This window comes from Pelophylax lessonae (genome assembly GCF_965119305.1).
Source record: "Pelophylax lessonae genome assembly, chromosome: 2".
Lineage (NCBI taxonomy): Eukaryota > Metazoa > Chordata > Amphibia > Anura > Ranidae > Pelophylax > Pelophylax lessonae.
In genome coordinates this window covers 461,226,975-461,244,718 of record NC_138769.1, presented here as the reverse complement: position 1 = coordinate 461,244,718, position 17,744 = coordinate 461,226,975, and the positions used below count along the sequence as shown (strand labels likewise).

Here is a 17,744-nt window from a genome sequence, read left to right as displayed (position 1 = left end):
CTTTGTCATTTTTGTGCTTTGATGGTCCAGATGCAGATAGGAAAAGCTTGTACACGCTGTTCTTAGAATCTGTTCAATCTCGACTCCAACATGGGAAGGACTTGGCACCAGACAGCATTACAGAGCAGCAAGTTAATAAGCAGAGTCTAATAAAAATGCAGTCCATAGTGGCTAAACACCTAGAACGGAATGATGTACATGATCCACTGCTGGCCATCAACTTTGCAAGGTATATATATAGAAATAGATGGATAACTTTGCCTTATAAGAGCAAAATGGACAGTTTCTAGCAATGCTGTATCTAGACCTAGGCCAGCACCTAGGGGGGGGCGGCACCAAAAGATGCACCTGAGTCTTATGGGGTGGACTGGGTCGGGAGAAAAATCTGTCTGGTGCCCCCATAAAGCAGCCGCACTGCTGCTGGTATGATAATACCGGCCGGTGACTGGCCTGACCAGGTCCTCCTGACTGCACCAGAGCCCATGATCGCGTGTACGGCTCGGCAGGGGGACCACAATATGCAGACATGCAAATTATGTGGCAGCAGCAGTGAAGCATTTTCAACGCAACCTAAAAATCATCAAAGGGCAGCAGGCGAGCAGAGGCATGCCGTGTAGTGTCTCCCTGCCCTCCACCTTTTTGGAGCTGCAGAAATTGTGTGTGCGCATGCCGCCCAGACAGCGCTGGTCCTTTATTTGAGATGATCAGATCAGGTAGGATTGGGATGGTGGGATTTACACCTGGGGTAGCACGATTTCTGCCAGGCTGGAATGGAATGAGATGAGAGAGGAAGTTTATCTGGAGTGCAGCACTTAAAGTTCTACCACACTGGGACACCTCACTACACATCCAGGGAGGGGGGACAGGTCACACGAGGACAAATACACTCATCATTCACACAGAGCGGGAAATCATCATTACCAGCATTTACCCAGAGCGTTCTTTCTGGCTGCTCTCTGCATCATACATTGGGGTTCAGTGTATATATAATACATGGGGGAGTCAGTCAGTAAATAATACACATGGGGGTCACTGTTTATATCATACATGGGGGGGTCATTGTACCTATCATACATGGGGGTCAGTGTATATCTAATATTTGGGGGCCATTTTATATATAATACAATGGGGGTCAAGTTATATATAATGCAATGGGCGTCAGTGTATACATATTACATGGGGGCCAGTGTATATATAACACATAGGGGTCAGTGTGTGTGTGTGTGTGTGTGTGTGTGTGTATGTGTATATATATATATATATATATATATATATATATATATATATATATATATATATATATATATATATATATATGGGGGGGGGGGGTCAGTGTATATATAATACATGGGGTCATGGGGAGGCAGTGTATAATAAATGGGGGTCAGGGGGCCGTCCACCAGTCTGCCTGCCTGCAAGGAGAACTGGGGGCTTCAATAATAATAACAGATGGAGGGGTGGATCTTAAACAGGCAGGGATGCGACAAGTTTTGATGGGGGGGGCACCCGATTTTAGTCTTGCCTAAGGCAGCACAAAACCAAAATACACCACTGGTGTCTAGTGTGAAAATTCCCAGTACCTTGCATTATAAATAATATTGTTGTATTTCTCTTTTTATTGTATAACTTATTTTGGACCCAGAGATTTAATTTTAGGTCTCTGTGCTTCTCTGTGAGATGCAGGCAGATCATGGCTTGTGGGAGCTGCTGAACATAGCTTCCTGAAAACAGTAGAATGCCATAGGTAAATCCCACATGTGACACTGAGCCTCCATGATTGTCAGAACTTAAAACCAGTGAATAAAAGGAGTGGGCCAGGACAGTCAAGCTGGAGAGGAAAGAGTTAGATGATGCATGATGTCTTCCATTTAGGAAATGAGGCAGGCTCTAACTGACTCTAACAACATCTTGAGCATAATGTAAGAAGCTCACAATGTGCAGTGAAATCAGAGTATGCATTGTCATTACAGAAAAGGAGACTACCACTGCTCAAGGCTGAGCAGAAGGCTGGTATTCATTTTTAAAGGGAATCTGTTATGACAGGCACAAATGGAAGTTGCCATTCTTTAAACAATTTTCTTTTCCAATTATTATTTTCCTGTAGGGATGGGCTCAGGCGTGTTCAGATTGTAGTCCCAACCCACCTGAACAGTCCCACCAGGAAGTCCTCACTGCATACCATCAATCATAGGCAGCCTAGTCAGGGCATGTGCCTCACTGCCTATGATTGGCGGTGTGCAGTGGCGGCTTCCTGGCTGGATTGCTCAGGTGGGTTGGGACTACGATCTGCAAATGCCTGAGCTCATCCCTATTTTCCAATAAAAAGGGGGTATACAAAACATAGTAAGATCGACACACAAGTGCTATTGTCTCCCTTAAATAGAGTAAGGAACAGAGAACATCATATGAAACGGGATGAAAAGCAAATGCAGATCAAATTTTACAACTTGGGTTACAGGCAGTGACATACAAAAAATGATGTTCTGAATACTGATCAAAGGGCAGTTTCATACAAAGTGACCCTGAGGAGGTTAGGCTTCAATGGCCAGACTGGTATTTAGTCCTGAAGTTGAAGAATAGCAGCACACATTCTAGTCTCATTTGTGAAAGATTCCTACATTTTCCAAATCTTTTTTTGTATTTTTTTTTGTATTGAGGTGATTTAAACAATGTATATTTGCAAATTAATACTCTTGCATTTGAGTATATCAATTAAAATGAAATTCAGGTAACCTTTTTTTCCAAGTCCTCTCCTATGATGGCTACGAGAGAGAGGCTCCTCCACCTAGCACAGGAAACACATGATCCACATTATTTAAAGCATGCACTACAGTATACCCTCAGTTCTTGTGTTTCCTCTAGCCAGGCAGAAACCCTCATCACGTTGTGATGTATTTTTTTCCTGCAGGCCTTTGTGCTAGGTGGTGTGGCCTGGCTGCGGCTTCCTGCAAACAGGAGCGGTGAACCTGGGGATGTCAGCAGCGCAGGGTTCTCTTTGTTTGCTGCCTAAAAAGATTTAAAAGGCCAGGGAATGCCCTTACCTTTTTCTTTTGTTGAGCTAGTCCTCAGAACCATCACCAAGTGTGGGAAAGTTTTTCTGACAGAGGAGGTTGGGTGCTTACTGGAGTCCTTCCTGGGGGATTGGAGGCTGGCTGCTGCTGTAAATCTGCACCATGCGGCCGGTTTCTGATGGCAAACACCACTTTCCATGTGGTTCTTCTTCCTGCTGGGTGCCGATGAATGATGTTACGGCCAGCGCAGCGGAAGTGACGTTGGGTGGCCATGTTTGGATTGGCAAACAAGGACTGGAGGCAACTGGGGTCTCTGGAACAACCCAGGCCCTTGCAAAATCCCTGATGCGGCACCGGATCCACTGCGCCAGTCCAGGATCCTCCCTGCATGATTAAAGGGGGTGGAGGAGGGATTGTCACGCGCCATCTCTGCTGAGCACCATGGAAGGGGCTGCTGGAGTTGAGACAGGTTCTGGAGACACCTGGGTACTCCTGCCCTAAGGTAAGAAAGAGGGAGCCATGGCACCCACTTTTTTTTTTTTTTTTTCATGTATAGTGGAGGGGGCACTGGATGTGTTTTCATGGGAGGGGGGTCAGGTGGCCCAGTACATGAAATAGTGTTCTGTTTTTTTGGGGTATTTTGTTTGTGATATCTGCCGGGTGGCGTTTGATCACTAAAATATGGCTTGTTTTACTGCTGCTGCATTGCCCTTTTTTTCTCTCTCCTAGGTGATGGCTGAAACCCTGTGTGTGGGTGTTGGGGCTTGGGGCAGGGTCCCTTAGCCTTCAAATTATTGTTTAATGGCTTTATCTTCGTGTCCCTTTTTTCTTTTTAGGAAAAGGGAAAAGAAGCTTATTGAGACAAAAGGGTAATTGTCTAAAAATACATGTTAAGCCTTTAAGAAGAAATGGTCTTCCAGCTGGAAGAAAAGTCTGTCAGGAATGCATGAATGATCTTTTTAAAAATGAGGCTGTTTGTCTCTTCAAGGGAATGCTTAAAACCATGATGAAAGAAATAACAATCATTACAAACTAACAAGGTAGGCACCTCAGGATCTGAACCGCTACCCAGTACCTCCAGCGCCACTCCTGCTACAATTTTACCCAGGTTCCAGGGGGCTTTCCTCTGGAACAAGGAACATGGGAGGAGTTGAGGAAGGGGAGCTAAAGGAGGAAAAAGTTTCCAGTTTTCAGCGGTTCTTGTTTCCCTCTGTAGACACAGAAGGATTACTGTATGCCGTTTTATGATACGTTGTGCATGGGAGGGGGAAGAGAATAAAGAACTCTGTCCATGATCAACTATACGCAGGTCTGCAAACAAAACAGGCCAAGACCTTCCCGATCTGATGCACTAAAAGACATGATTCTCCGGGAATAGAAAGGACCAGAAAATGTTTTTTTTTTTTCCCCCCCAAAAAAATTTAAAGAGACCATTCCCTTTTAGAGAAGAGGACACCAGCTTCTAGGATAAATGCCCCAAACTGGATGCCTTATTATCAAAAGTGTCCAAAAAATCTGAACTGTTCTTCAAAGTTTCTGGTGTTCTGAAGCACCCAATGGATAGAAAAGTGGAAGGCGATCTTAAAAGGGTGTGAGAAGCTTGCTCTGTGAACTTTAAGCCAGCACTGGCCACTACTTGGGTGGCGAATGTTAGACCTCTGGTTGAAGCAGTTACACCTACCTACTGCTGGAAAGCAACACTCGAGGGATGAATTTTTGTACGCCCTTCCTACTCTCAACAAAGCTGTAGCTTACATCGGGAATGCCTCTATGGAAATTTATGGCCAGATGAACGGCTCTTCTAAATGAAGCCAGAAGAGCGAATTGGCTCAGGTCCTGGAGCAGGGACATCGCTTCAAAGTCAAAATTGTACTCTCTTCTATTTTCAAAGGAACTCTTGTTTAGAAAAGAACTGGAGTCTGTTCTGGAGAGCGCTACAGAGAGGAAAAAAGGATTCCTCATTCCAAGAAGACAACGAAAAATAATTTTAATCCCTTTAAGCAGCCTAAGTTAAAGATCCTAGTAAACAGGATCAAAACAAAGGATGGAAATACAACCGTGGGAGAAAAGGGTTTGTTTTCAACCCAGCCCAGTCAAAGGATAAACCCCAGTAACTCAGTTTGCCTGGTGGGAGGGAGACAAGGGTCATTTATTGCACCATGGCAAGCAGTCACGAGCAACAAATTCATCCTGGACCTCATCGCTACGGGGTACAAAATAGAATTCAGTGGCAGTCCCCCAAACAGATTTTGTTTCATGACTCTTCCAAATGACGAAACAAAATCCTCTGTAATGACAAGTCTATTATCACATTCTGGACCAGAAGGCGATAAGCTTGATTCCGTGGTTTTTAAGCAAAAGGCGACTTCTTCTCTCACATATTTTTGAGGAAAATTCAGGGTAATTCTGAACCTGAAAAAAGTCAGTGCATTTTGTAACATACAAAAGGTTCAAGATGGAGTCAATCTACACTGCAATGGTACTTCTATCACCGAAGGCATTCATGGTCTCTCTTGACTTGTCAGACGCCTACCTCCGTATCCCGATACATCAAGAATCAAAAAGATTCCTAAGATTTGCAGTAAAAGGCACAGGGAATACGCTGTTCTTCCAGTGCCCATGCGCTTCCTTTCAGCCTAGCCTTTGCATCTCGTATATTCACCAATGTCCTCGCAGAAGCCTTAGCGGGGTTGAGGATGGCCATCATACAGATTATCCCCTATCTGGATGATCTTCTGCTCTACGGGGACTTAGCGGAGGAAGTAGAAGAATGTTTCAATTTAACGATCAACTATTTTCAAAACTTGGGATGGTGGATAAATCTGGAAAAATCGCAACTCCAGCCAGCCCAGAAAGTGACGTTTCTAGGTTATGTGATAGTTTCTACAGTGAACAAGATATATCTCTACCAGAGGAAAAAATTCTACCCCGAACATCAGCAATATCTTTAATAACATCAATAAAATATCTGATGAGGGTCTTGGGCCTAATGACGGCATCAATTCCAGGAGTCCTGTGGGCCCAGTTACACATGCACCACCTGCAAAACTTCATGCTCTAAGTCTGGAACGGACTGGTAGAATCGCTAACAACTTTAGTGGAAGCTCCTCAATCAGCGAAGCATTTGGTAAGATGGTGGATTGACACGGAGAACTGTCAAAAGGCCATCTATGGTCTCAGCCAAACCAAGTTGAAGTCACTACAGACGTAAGTTCTTGGGGCTGGAGAGAGCACTTCCAGGATCTTTGGGCCCAAGGAGCATGCCCACTGCAAATAGCTAAGGCCTCATCCAACGCAAAAGAAGTAAGAGCAGTCTTGGAAGCCCTAGTCTCATTCGATTACCCTCTAAAAGGCAAGCATGTTCAAATATTTTTGGACAGCATAACCACAGTCTGTTATATCAACGAACAAGGCAGTATAGGAACCGCAGCATTTGTGGAAATTGCAGATGACCTTTTGAACAGGGCAGAAGGGAACCTGGCGTCTCTATCAGCGGTTCATTTGAAAGGAGAAATGAACAGTCTTGCGGACTGCCCAAGCTGGAGGAAGATGGCTCAGACAGAGTGGGCCCTGAACCAGACGATCTTCAAACATATCTGCCAAAAATGGGGAACCCTAGAGATCGACTTATTTGCGACCAGGGAGAACAGGAAAGTAGACATATTCTATTCCCTACAGAAAGATCCTCTCAGTCTTGGGCTGGATGTCCTGTCACAGTCCTGAAAAGGCAGCCCTGCTGTATGCGTCCCGTCCCCCCCTCCATTCTCCTTCCAAAGGGAAATCAGAAAACTAAAAATTTCAGCAGCTTTTGTGATCCTTATTGCCTCCTACTGGCCCAAGAGAGCATGGTTAACTCATCTGGCAGTGAACCAGTTTTCACTGACAGCATGGCTTCTGAGGGGGAATTACTCAAATGGAAAGGATTATCTCAGAGTAGTTAAAACCATCCTCGGGAACAGAAAAGATACAACTTACATTATCTAATATAAAGTATGGAAAAGATTCTGCAGTTGGCATAAAGATAATGATAGAGTATTTGGTCCCATTATTCCAAAAGTTTTGGACTTCCTACAAGGAGGAGCAGATCTTAATCTCACCCCTAACACTTTGAAAGTTCATTTAGCAGCCCTTTCAAATTTTTGGAATATTTGTATGGCAAAGGAAAGAATGCTTCAAAAAACACAATAGGTCGGTGGATTAAGTTGGCTATCTCAGAAGCTTATTGGGCATCTTCTATATCCCCTCCTAAATTAAAAGCTCACTCAACAAGAGCAATGGTGACTTCATGGGCAGAACAGGCAGGAGCATCCCCTATTCTGATCTGTAAGGCTACCACCTGCTCCAGTTTCCAAACCTTCGTCAAGTATTATCGTTTGGACCTGCTGTCTACCATGGATCAATCCTTCGGGAAAAAGATGCTAAAGGCCGTGGCCCCACCCTAATCAAGGAGTTCCTTTTTTGATCCTCTCTCATAGCCGTCCTGGAAGATGATCTAGGAAAACAGAGTTATTACCTGTTAACTCACTTTCCAGGAATCCTTCCAGGATGGTGCTAATTCCACCCTGAAGTTTATAGTAGAAGTAGAACATTTATGGGGTGTAACTATTGCAATTGAATATATTGTTACCTTGCCTACGGCCATCTGATATAACTACAGGGCGTATACTGTAGTGCATGCTTTAAATAATGTGGATCCTGTGTTTCCTGTGCTGGGTGGGAGGAGCCTCTCTCTCGTAGCCTTCCTGGAAAGTGAGTTAACAGGTAATAACTCAGCTGAACATATGTTTTATGCTCAAACGTTTCAGGATTTAGAACTTTGACAGTAAAGATCTCTTACTGAGAAATAATCTTATAAAATAGTTTGTCAGTAGGCATGTTGCTCATTAGTACAAAATTCCAACATCTTTGGTTATACAGTATGTTTAATACTTTGAATTTCGGTGTGAATGCAGACAAGATCTACAGTGAAAGAAAATCTGTAATCTCCTCAGAGTGAGAGCAGATCCTAAATGTGGAGAGAAAACAGGAGAATTAAATTCTGAACATCCTCTTTCTCTGCCAAAGAATTGAATCCTTGCACATTCTAGCCAAAATATAAAAGCTGAGTTCCACTAAAAAGGAACGCCTTTTTTGGGGAAAAGTGACACCTGCAGAATCGCCATCTGTTAGTCAGAACAGATGGGGGCTATAATGTCACGGACAATAACATTGTGACAATGTTCAGGCCTGGTGTTTGGCCATCAACCAAAGAAGCATGATCTTTTTTGGCTTTCTTTAAAATAGAAATAAGAATGATCTGTAGAAGCTACAATTAATAAAATTGGAACTCCTTTCATATTTCCACTGCATTTTACCATGAATGCTAAAACCTTGAGATTTTCATAAATCCTATAGTATAGTTAATCCCTCTGTGTTCTGTACAAAGGTTATACCTGCAACAGAGTGACTTCCTAGAGACATTTACCTATGAAGATGTAAGCGTGGATAGGTCTTCAGAATCCGTTACTTGCCAATCATTTGAACTAACCCTTCGGTCATGCCTCTACCCACACATTGATAAGCAATATCTGGAGTGCTGTGGAAACCTCATGCAAACTCTAAGAGAAGATTATAAGTAAGTGGCTACATCCTAAATATTTAATGAAATGAAATACCTTTCATGAGCTCAGTAATTTCTATTATCTGTTCATTTGGATTAGTAATCTTAAATCTATAATTTAAATGACCTCTGTTAATGCTAACAGTCATTAAATTGACACCATATCATTGGGTTGTGACCGTATATATTTAAATCAGTACAGGATGTTTGAGGTCATTTTTTTTTTCCTTTTTCTAATCCCATTTACTCTATTTTAGGCTGTCAGAATATTTGAAGTCCATGAGAAACTTCTTCCTTCTTGAAGCCGGTGATACAATGTATGACTTTTACACCTCTATATTTGATAAGATCAGAGAGAAGGAACCATGGCAGAATGTTGTGTTTCTGAATGTGCAGCTACAGGAAGCAGTCAGTCAGCGGTACCCAGAGGACAGCACACGGTATGGAACAAAAATTGCATTCAGTGTATTGATCGTGGTCTTTGTTTTTGTTTATGCTTTAAGAGGAATACGAGCAGAAATAACTGGGTTAGCATACCCAAAAAAACAGTTTTAAAAAATTATTGTTCTAGTTGTTTCTTTGGAGCAGGGTTATACCCAGGACTTTATAGGCACTTTTAAAAGGTTCAGAAAAGCTTGCAATAGGCAATTAGTAGACAGACCGAGGAACCTTTTTTTTTAATTTTGTGTATTACCATACAGTGTACCACCAAGCCTTGAGATCTTTAACCCTTTGTTAGGACCGAGTAGTGTGCACATCTAGTTTACACCTGATGAGATCTGCCAGAACAGTATAGATAGTGTTATTTATGGTAAACATAACTCCCCAGCCCCCTTCTTAACAATACGCTAGTCAGGATTTTTAAGCAAGAAATAAGGTAAGCAGCAAATTTAAATCAGTATTCATCCCAAAATCAAACCATTATTATATTGCAGCTCACCAGTTCTTAGATGTGGTGGCTGTATTAGTTAAATTTTTTAGGCTTGCTTTCCTCTATTTTCATGTGGTGATCTGGCCAGGAAGTCTGTTGTTTTTCAACAGAACAGGCTCTATTGCAGTTACGGTATTGAAACAAACCATTTAATACTGACTGGGGTGCCTAAAAGGATCAGCTTTTATGTATGTAAAACCTTTATCACATATCTAAAAAAAAAAAAACATAAAAAAAACCTAACTGTTTGCTGTAAAAGCTTACTGTATAAAGTGTTAGCTGGAGTTTGGCTTCAAATTGTTAGTGTATTTAAATCTACTAGTCCATCTAACACTGCCTCCCCCCCCCCCAGACTAACAATGCTGCTGTCATAATGTGCCCCCTGTGCCTTTTTGTCTAGAGTGGGAGCACTCAATACAGGAGGTGTAATACTGGACAGATCACCAAACGAAAACCGAGGGGAAAAAAGCCTAAAAAAGGAAACTAATGCAGCCACCTTATCTAATCAATGTATAAAGATTGTTTGTACGATAGTTTGTACAAAAATTGTTGCAAATGTTTGTTTGAAAATCTACAAGTGGGAGGTCTCCTACTATACCGTTTTAGCAGCTTAGGCACAAACTGAACTGGATCATGGTGAACGAGCGCTTATCGGCTCAATTGGAGGATAGAAAGCGCAGTTTTGACAAGGTATGGGAATCGTGGATTAACTACCTCACGGGGGGTGCCTGAGGGATTCGGGTGGGTCTGGGGGCGGGGTGCAGGGTTGGGTCCGATTCCACTTCTTCCTTCTCTTATCTTTTCTTTCTTTCCTCTCTAGGCTTTCTTTTCCATTTCTCTCTCTATACTGTTTCTTACCACTGCTTACATGAGGTTTTCAGTGGTAACGTCACACAGCATCTTTGTTATTTCTTTTCCTGGCTTCAGGCTAGGGCGGAGGTCTGCAGGGTCAATATTTTGCAACTAGCCCTGGGGTTTGCATCGAGAGGTGGCAAATATCTGGGTTGGCAGTACCCATCTATCCTTAGGAACGGTCTCTCGTGGTACCTTTTTTATGGTTACTGATTTTCTGTTACTTAGGCTATGGACCTTTAGTTTGTGACTGTGTTGGCCTCCAAGGGCCGTGTTGGCTGTTGTTTGATACTGATGTACCACTACTTGCTGTTATTTTGAACTGATTTCTATGTGCATTTTGTAAAATTTTCAATAAAAATCATTGAAAACGAAAATCTACAAGTGTATAGCCTGCTTCAAAATCCTTCTGTTTGTGAAAATGTTGAATGCTTTCCCACTGCCCTCTGTTGGTGCAAAAAAATGTGGTGCACTGAACAATATGTCTGTTTTTAATTGGAAGAATAAGCTGTTGTGGTCATTACATGTCAATGGATGCATTAAAGCTTGCGTGAAGTCCGATTTATGCTGCCAGTTACCTTTTTATAATCTAAAGCAACAACACTCAACAGTGATTTCATCACTTCTGCTTTGGGGCATGGTTAGAGAGGATGCATCTCGCCAGTCCCTAATGTCAATGAAGCTGAGCAGGTCTGGAAGAAAGCCCTCTTCAGATCCCTCTTCTGCATGGCAGGGACATGGTTAGAAAGGAGACATCCAGCCTGTTTGTTCTGTCTGTTAAGCTGAGCCGAACTGGGTAATGGGGAGGGGGGCTGCTGATTAGCCAGGCTGGCTACGGAACTGCAGGCACAGCATGCATCAGCACAATGTCTTATAGACCTAATAGAAGTTAAAGGGACACAAACTGACTTTGCTAGCACAAATCTGCTTCCATATTTAGCATGGTTAGAAACCTGCAGTTAAGGTAGTTGAACTGACAGTCACCTCAGATTGTTTGGACTTGCAAACAGTTTCCTACTATCCATAATACTTTTGTTTAAGTGGAATAACAGGAATTTCTTCAGAACAAAGTTTTGTGGGCCCTTTTTCTCAGTCCAAGCATTGGTGGGGATGATAAGTATCTGTGACATGCCGCAATCCCGTACTTGTGAGGGTTGTTGCTGTACCAAGATTTTATACCCATAGTCACAAGAAGTGTGTTTACTAATAGTTACTGTATATTATAAAGCTTGTTTAGGAAATATTTTTTGTCTTGAAGGAAACTAGCTGTATTGACGAACTACTGTAGCACCTTTCCCACTAGGCCTGAGATTTGGTCAGTGAGTATATTCAGATCTGGCTTGATGGCTCTGCCCAGATTTCCTGTGTTGTTTCATTGGCAGTATGTAGATGTTCTAATTTCTGGATTATCTGGAATTGCATTAGTAACCTCTGAATGTAGGTGGCTTGTTTTAATGACACCTGTTTAGTTGTTGAGTAAAATCCTATGTGGGATCATAATCCAAGTATTATCTACAAGCTGTCTGTATTTGTATGCCTGGCGAAGGGGTCCAGCGTGACTCAGAAACATTGCACCTATCCTGATGTGATCCGCTTGCAATAAAAAGTTTCTTCGGACTGCTGTGCAAGATCCTTGGTGTGCTGGCGAATATATATGTGTCTGTGATAGATCCAGTGTCCAGCTAGTGATTGCTGCAGCACCCACAACCGATGTGCCTATATCCAGGAAGGTGTGCGATGGGAATATGAACTATTCTATATTTGTTTATGTTCATCACAACTACCACATCCCTTCTATCTACTGGTTTGGTGGTGATTAATTGACCCCTGTATGGTCTTTCACTCCAGTAGGAATATTTGTATAATTTTATTTCTTTTGTTGGGGTTATTGGAGATGTAACTAGCAGTCTGAAGCTGTTATAGGTGTCCAGTTTACTGTCACATCCTGCTGTAGGTTTGAAGTTGTTGCTCCTCTTCTTGTCACATTCCATTGCCATTGGATTGCTTTTGTTTCTGTGGAAATATTCATTGGGCCTATTTCTCAGATATGGAGAAATGTCTTTCAGGTTCGTTCTTATAGGAGAAGTATAGCCAAAACTCTTTTGGCTATATTTCTCCTTGTGATAACAGGAGTGCAGTTTGTTCTGCACTCCTGTGACCTGTTTTCATCCCACAGTGGGCTTTAGCCATTACAGAACTGGTCCAGGCTCTATAAAGATTCCGACCATACTGTCAGGATCCGCCCAGAAGCCTGAATCAGCAGCTGGCTCAACCTCTCAGTGAGCCACTCCCACACCCTCCACAGCTCAACGCTCCACTGAGCACTGGAGGTGCAGAGCAAAAAACTTGTGATTGACAGTCACCAGCTTTCTGCTCACGGAACACTGAGAACTGAGCAATTGGCAGTGTTTGGTCGCTCAGTTCTCAGTCTTAGAGGCGATGGGGGACAGATGCTCTAGGTGAGTATAATTGTTTTTGTGGTTATCCCATACTTTTAATGTTTTGCTAAGCTGTTGTGCTGAATGGACAGAGAAGTAGTGGTAGACCCCTGAAAGCTTGTCCTGAAAATGTAACTGTTAGTGTATATAAAAAGGTACAGTACTGTACTCAGCTTATTAATGTTAACATACTTTAGTTGATTCCTTTATGTAGAAAATGTGAATCCACTTGGGGTCTTGGTAATGGTGCCAGCGTAAATTCTCACATGCATTTATTTTCATCTAAACTAGATTATCCATTTTCTTTGAGAATGTTGACTTGATGAAAAAGAAGCTTCCAGTACATACATTGGATGGTCTTGTATTGAGTTATAAGGTGAGTGTGAACAGTAACATTGCAGATATCCATTTAAATCTTGTTCTTAGAATAATGTAAAAAATAATAAAGTGTATTTCTCTTCATACTTAACCACTTTCCGCCTGCGCTATAGCCAAAAGACGGCTACAGCGCAAGCTTCCAGTGCCCGGGGGGCATCCATAGTCCGTGATCGCACTGCACTTTGTGATTGTTGAGTTCAAGGGACTCGGCTGATCACAGAACAGGGTAAAGGGCCAATCACAGCGGCCCTCTACTACATAATTAGCTTTCAGCCAGTAACAGCTGATCAGAGAAGTAAATACAAGCTGGTTATTGCCTTTTTTTCTCCTCATGCTGACAGCGTGAGGAGAAAAGAAGCAAGCCGATAACTGGCTTCTGTTACAGGGACATCGGTCCCACACAGTGCCCAGCAGTGCGGCTAATCAATGCCCACTAGTTTCATGCCCATCAGTGGCCATTAGTGCCTGATTATTGGTGACAGTTATCATTGCTGCCTAGTAGTGCCCTTCAGTGCAGCCTCATCAGCGCACATCAGTCAAGGAGAAAAATGACCTGTTTGTAAAATTTTCTAACAAACTATATATACATTTTTTTTTTTTTTCAAAATTTTTGGGATTTTTTGTTTCGTTAGCAAAAAATAAAAAAACCCAGTGATGAATAAATGCTACCAAAAGAGAGTTCTATTTGTGTGAAAAAAAAATGATAAAAATTTTGTTTGGGTACAGTGTTGCATGACTGCGCATTTGTTATTCATAGTGGTACAGAGCTGAAAGCTGAAAATTGGCCTGGGCAGGAAGGGGGTATAAGTGCCCAGTAAGCAAGTGGTTAAAGTTGAACTATACTTGCCTCCCCTTCAGTTATGTAAGGTTTGCATGCTTTCTTGCTGACATCTTCTCACTAGCTTATTATTATTATTATTATTATTATTATTATTATACAGGATTTATATAGCGCCAACAGTTTGCGCAGCGCTTTACAATGTGAGGGAAGACAATACAGTTACAATACAATTCAAAACAGAGGAACTAGAGGGCCTAAAAAATCTAGAAGGGAGGGTAGCTTTTCTACTGGATTGGGATCTTCGTCCTTCTTGATTGGCTGATTTAATTAACAACTGATGGATTAATTCATTCTGGCACCTGCCATATCCCACAACTGTGCCATTAAGTTTTGCACGAGCAGCTCAGCATACTGTGTGATCAATTGGCAGGGAGGAAGACAAGAATCCCTTAATGCAGAAGAGCTATAGTAAACTTTACAAGTCAGAATTTTTTTTTTTATCTTAATGTATTCTATGCATTAAGATAAAATACCTTCTGGATATAGCAGCCTCCCCAGCACCCCCTAATACTTACCTGAACCCGATCTCTGTCCAGCGATGTGCATCAGTCCCTCAGTCGTCAGGGACTCTCCCTCCTGATTGGCTAAGACACAGCAGCGGTGCCCTTGGCTGTCAGTCAGCCAATCGGGGGGGAGAGGGGAAGGGGGCTGAATGACAGCTCCATATCTGAATGGACAGACTGCGCTGCAGTCGGCTCGGGTGCCCCCATAGCAAGCTGCTTGCTGTGGGGCACTTGATGGGAGGGAGTGGCCAGGAGCTGCAAAGAGGGACCTGAGAAGAGGATGTGGGTTGCTCTGTGCAAATTCACTGCAACAGAGCAGGTAAGTATAACATGTTTGTTTTTGTTTTTTTAAAAAGAGACTTTATAATCGCTTGAACAGTCATTGTTGAATAGGCATTAAGAAGAAATATAAAAAAAAACACCTTCCAGCTCACAAATTTTTAACACTTTAACTCAAAGTTTGATTATGCTGCTCTGGTTTGTAATTTTGTCCAACTCTTGCCTTGTCTTAGGTACCTTGGCCTGTAGATATTGTGATCAGCTCAGAATGTCAGAAGATCTATAACCAAATATTTTTGCTGTTGCTGTTAATAAAATGGGCAAAGTATAGCTTGGATGTCTTACACTTTAATGGTAAGCCCTCCTTGTAGTGTCTATGTTTTCTTTATTTAGAGCAAATGCAAAGCCTATAGTTATACACTTGTGGGAGATGTGTTGGACTTATCTCAGACACAGTAGGCCTCAGTATTTCCACCTTATTCCAGCATTCACAAGATCAGAAAGTCACTGGATGTTTAGTTTGTAAACACTATGCAGTAATATATATCAAGGAGTAATCAGCAATTACTTTTAAAAAAGTGGATCTTACATTATGATTACATAAAAAAAGCAAGCAATAAATAATAGCTGTAAATTATGAAATATTTTTCACAGACCTCCATTTAATTCTGGACTGCATTGGGTTTCTGGATTTTCTTCTGCTTCACATAAATATTTACAGAAAGATCCAATCAGCCACTTGCAGTAGGCAAGCGCAAAATCTACACTGCAGAACATTTTGGAAAATGTTTTACATATTTTCTCTGTAAACACATTTTTTATTCGTAGGCAGTGCTTTTGAGGCGCCATATATCAATAACTTTTTCATAAAATAATATACTGTAGCTTTATTAGTACAATTTCTATAAAAGGACACCCATGAGGCCATCCATGATGGATGTGAGTGCATTATGATGTGAAGTAGCGGCAAAATTCAGGCCTGGAATGTACTGTACGGTACACCTATAGTTTGGGGTGATAGATGGATTCCCCCTCTCTTTTGGTATTGGCCGCTTCTTTCTGCACCTTTGGGGAATTTCCACCTTCTATTAAGATTAATCTTACCCTCTAGCTCCTGAAGAAGTGGAATACTCTAATCTGAGAAATGCGTTGAGTTGTATTGATTATCATATCTGTAATTCATATAATTTGTTAGTATATGTTTTAGTAAAGTGGGGGTTAGCGCTAGGCTAAAGTTTGGGGTCAGTTTTGTCATATTGCTCTTGTTCTTTAGGTTGAATATATCTTTATTAACAAGTTTATAAAAATTACAAAACTAATAGAACAATAAAAACAAGTTTACATGGAGATTGTGAATACAACGGACATGAATCACACCAGGACAGTTGTCAATCAACTTCAAAATTCATATAAAGTCACATTACACAATGTTAATCACTGATATGGAAATAGGGATGTCTTCAAATAATCATCCAGATCTAGAATCAAAGGAGTGGGCAATGGCTACAGTGCTTTGAAAAAGTATTCACACCCCAACCACCCCAACCAAAAATGTAAATGTAATTTATTGGCATTGTATGTGATAGACCAACACAAAGTGGCACATAATTTTGAAGGGGAAGGAAAATGGTTTTCAATATTTTTTACAAATAAATATCTGAACAGTGTGGCATGCATTTGTATTCAGTCCCCTATACTCTGATACCCCTAAATAAAATCTAGTGGAACCAGTTACCTTCAGAAGTTACCTAAGTAGCAACTAGAGTCCACCTGGGTGTAATTTAATCTCGGTATAAATACAGCTGTTCTGTGAAGCTATCAGAGGTTTGTTACAGGTTTGTTACAGAACACTAGTAAACAAACAGCATCATGAAGGCCATCGAACACACCAGACAGGTTAGGGATACAATTGTGGAGAAGTTTAAAGCAAGGTTAGGGTAATAAAAAAATATCCCAAGCTTGCTTTGAACATCTCACGGAGCATTGTTCAAACCATCATCTGAAAATGAAAAGGGTATGGCACAACTGCAAACCTACCAAGACAGGGACACCCACCTAAACTGACAGGCCAGGCAAGGAGAGCATTAATCAGAGAAGCAGCCAAGAGGCCCATGGTAACTCTGGAGGAGCTGCAGAGATCCACAGCTCAGATGGGATAATCTGTCCACAGTAAAACTATTAGTCGTACACTCCAGAAATCTGGCCTTTATGGAAGATTTGCAAGAAGAAAGCCATTGTTGAAAGCAGGCCATAAGAAGTCCCGTTTGCAGTTTGCGTGAAGCCATGCGGGGGACACAGCAAACATGTGGAAGAAGGTGCTCTGGTCAGATGACCAAATTTGAACTTTGTGGCCTAAAAGCAAAACGCTATGTGTGATGGAAAACTAACACTGCACATTACCCTGAACACACCATCCCCATCATGAAACATGGTGGTAGTAGTATCATGTTGTGAGGATGTTTTTCCTCCGCAGGGACAATGAAGCTGGTCAGAGTTGATGGAAAGATGGATGGGGAGCCAAATACAGGGCAATCGTAGAAGAAAACCTGTTGGTCTGCAAAAGACTTGAGGCTGGGACAGAGGTTCACCTTCCAGCAGGAAAACAACCCTAAATATACAGCCAGAGCTACAATAGAACGGGTTTAGATCAAAGCATATTCATGTGTAAGAATGGCCCAGTCAAAGTCCAGACCTAAATCCAATTGAGACACTGTGGCAAGACTTGAAAATTGCTGTTCACAGGCGCGCTCAATCCAATCTGACAGAGCTTGAGCTAATTTGCAAAGAAGAATGGCCAAAAATGTCACTCTCTAGATGTGCAAAGCTGGCAGAGACATATCCAAAAAGACTTGCAGCTGTAATTGCAGCTAAAGGTGGTTCTGCAAAGTATTGACTTGGGGGGAGGGGGGGGG

The 17,744-nt window shown here is 41.9% G+C and overlaps 1 protein-coding gene across 2 annotated transcripts in view; it reads left to right on the top strand.

The window, feature by feature from the left end:
• TUBGCP5 (tubulin gamma complex component 5) overlaps positions 1–17,744 on the top strand; it is a 69,752-nt gene that overhangs the window by 30,214 nt on the left and 21,794 nt on the right. For both annotated transcript variants that reach the window (XM_082245920.1, XM_082245919.1), the window contains exons 14-18: positions 31–229; positions 8,437–8,625; positions 8,868–9,050; positions 13,123–13,207; positions 15,066–15,186. In XM_082245920.1, coding sequence (XP_082102046.1) covers positions 31–229; positions 8,437–8,625; positions 8,868–9,050; positions 13,123–13,207; positions 15,066–15,186 — 777 coding nt within the window. The remainder of the gene's footprint in view (positions 1–30; positions 230–8,436; positions 8,626–8,867; positions 9,051–13,122; positions 13,208–15,065; positions 15,187–17,744) is intronic.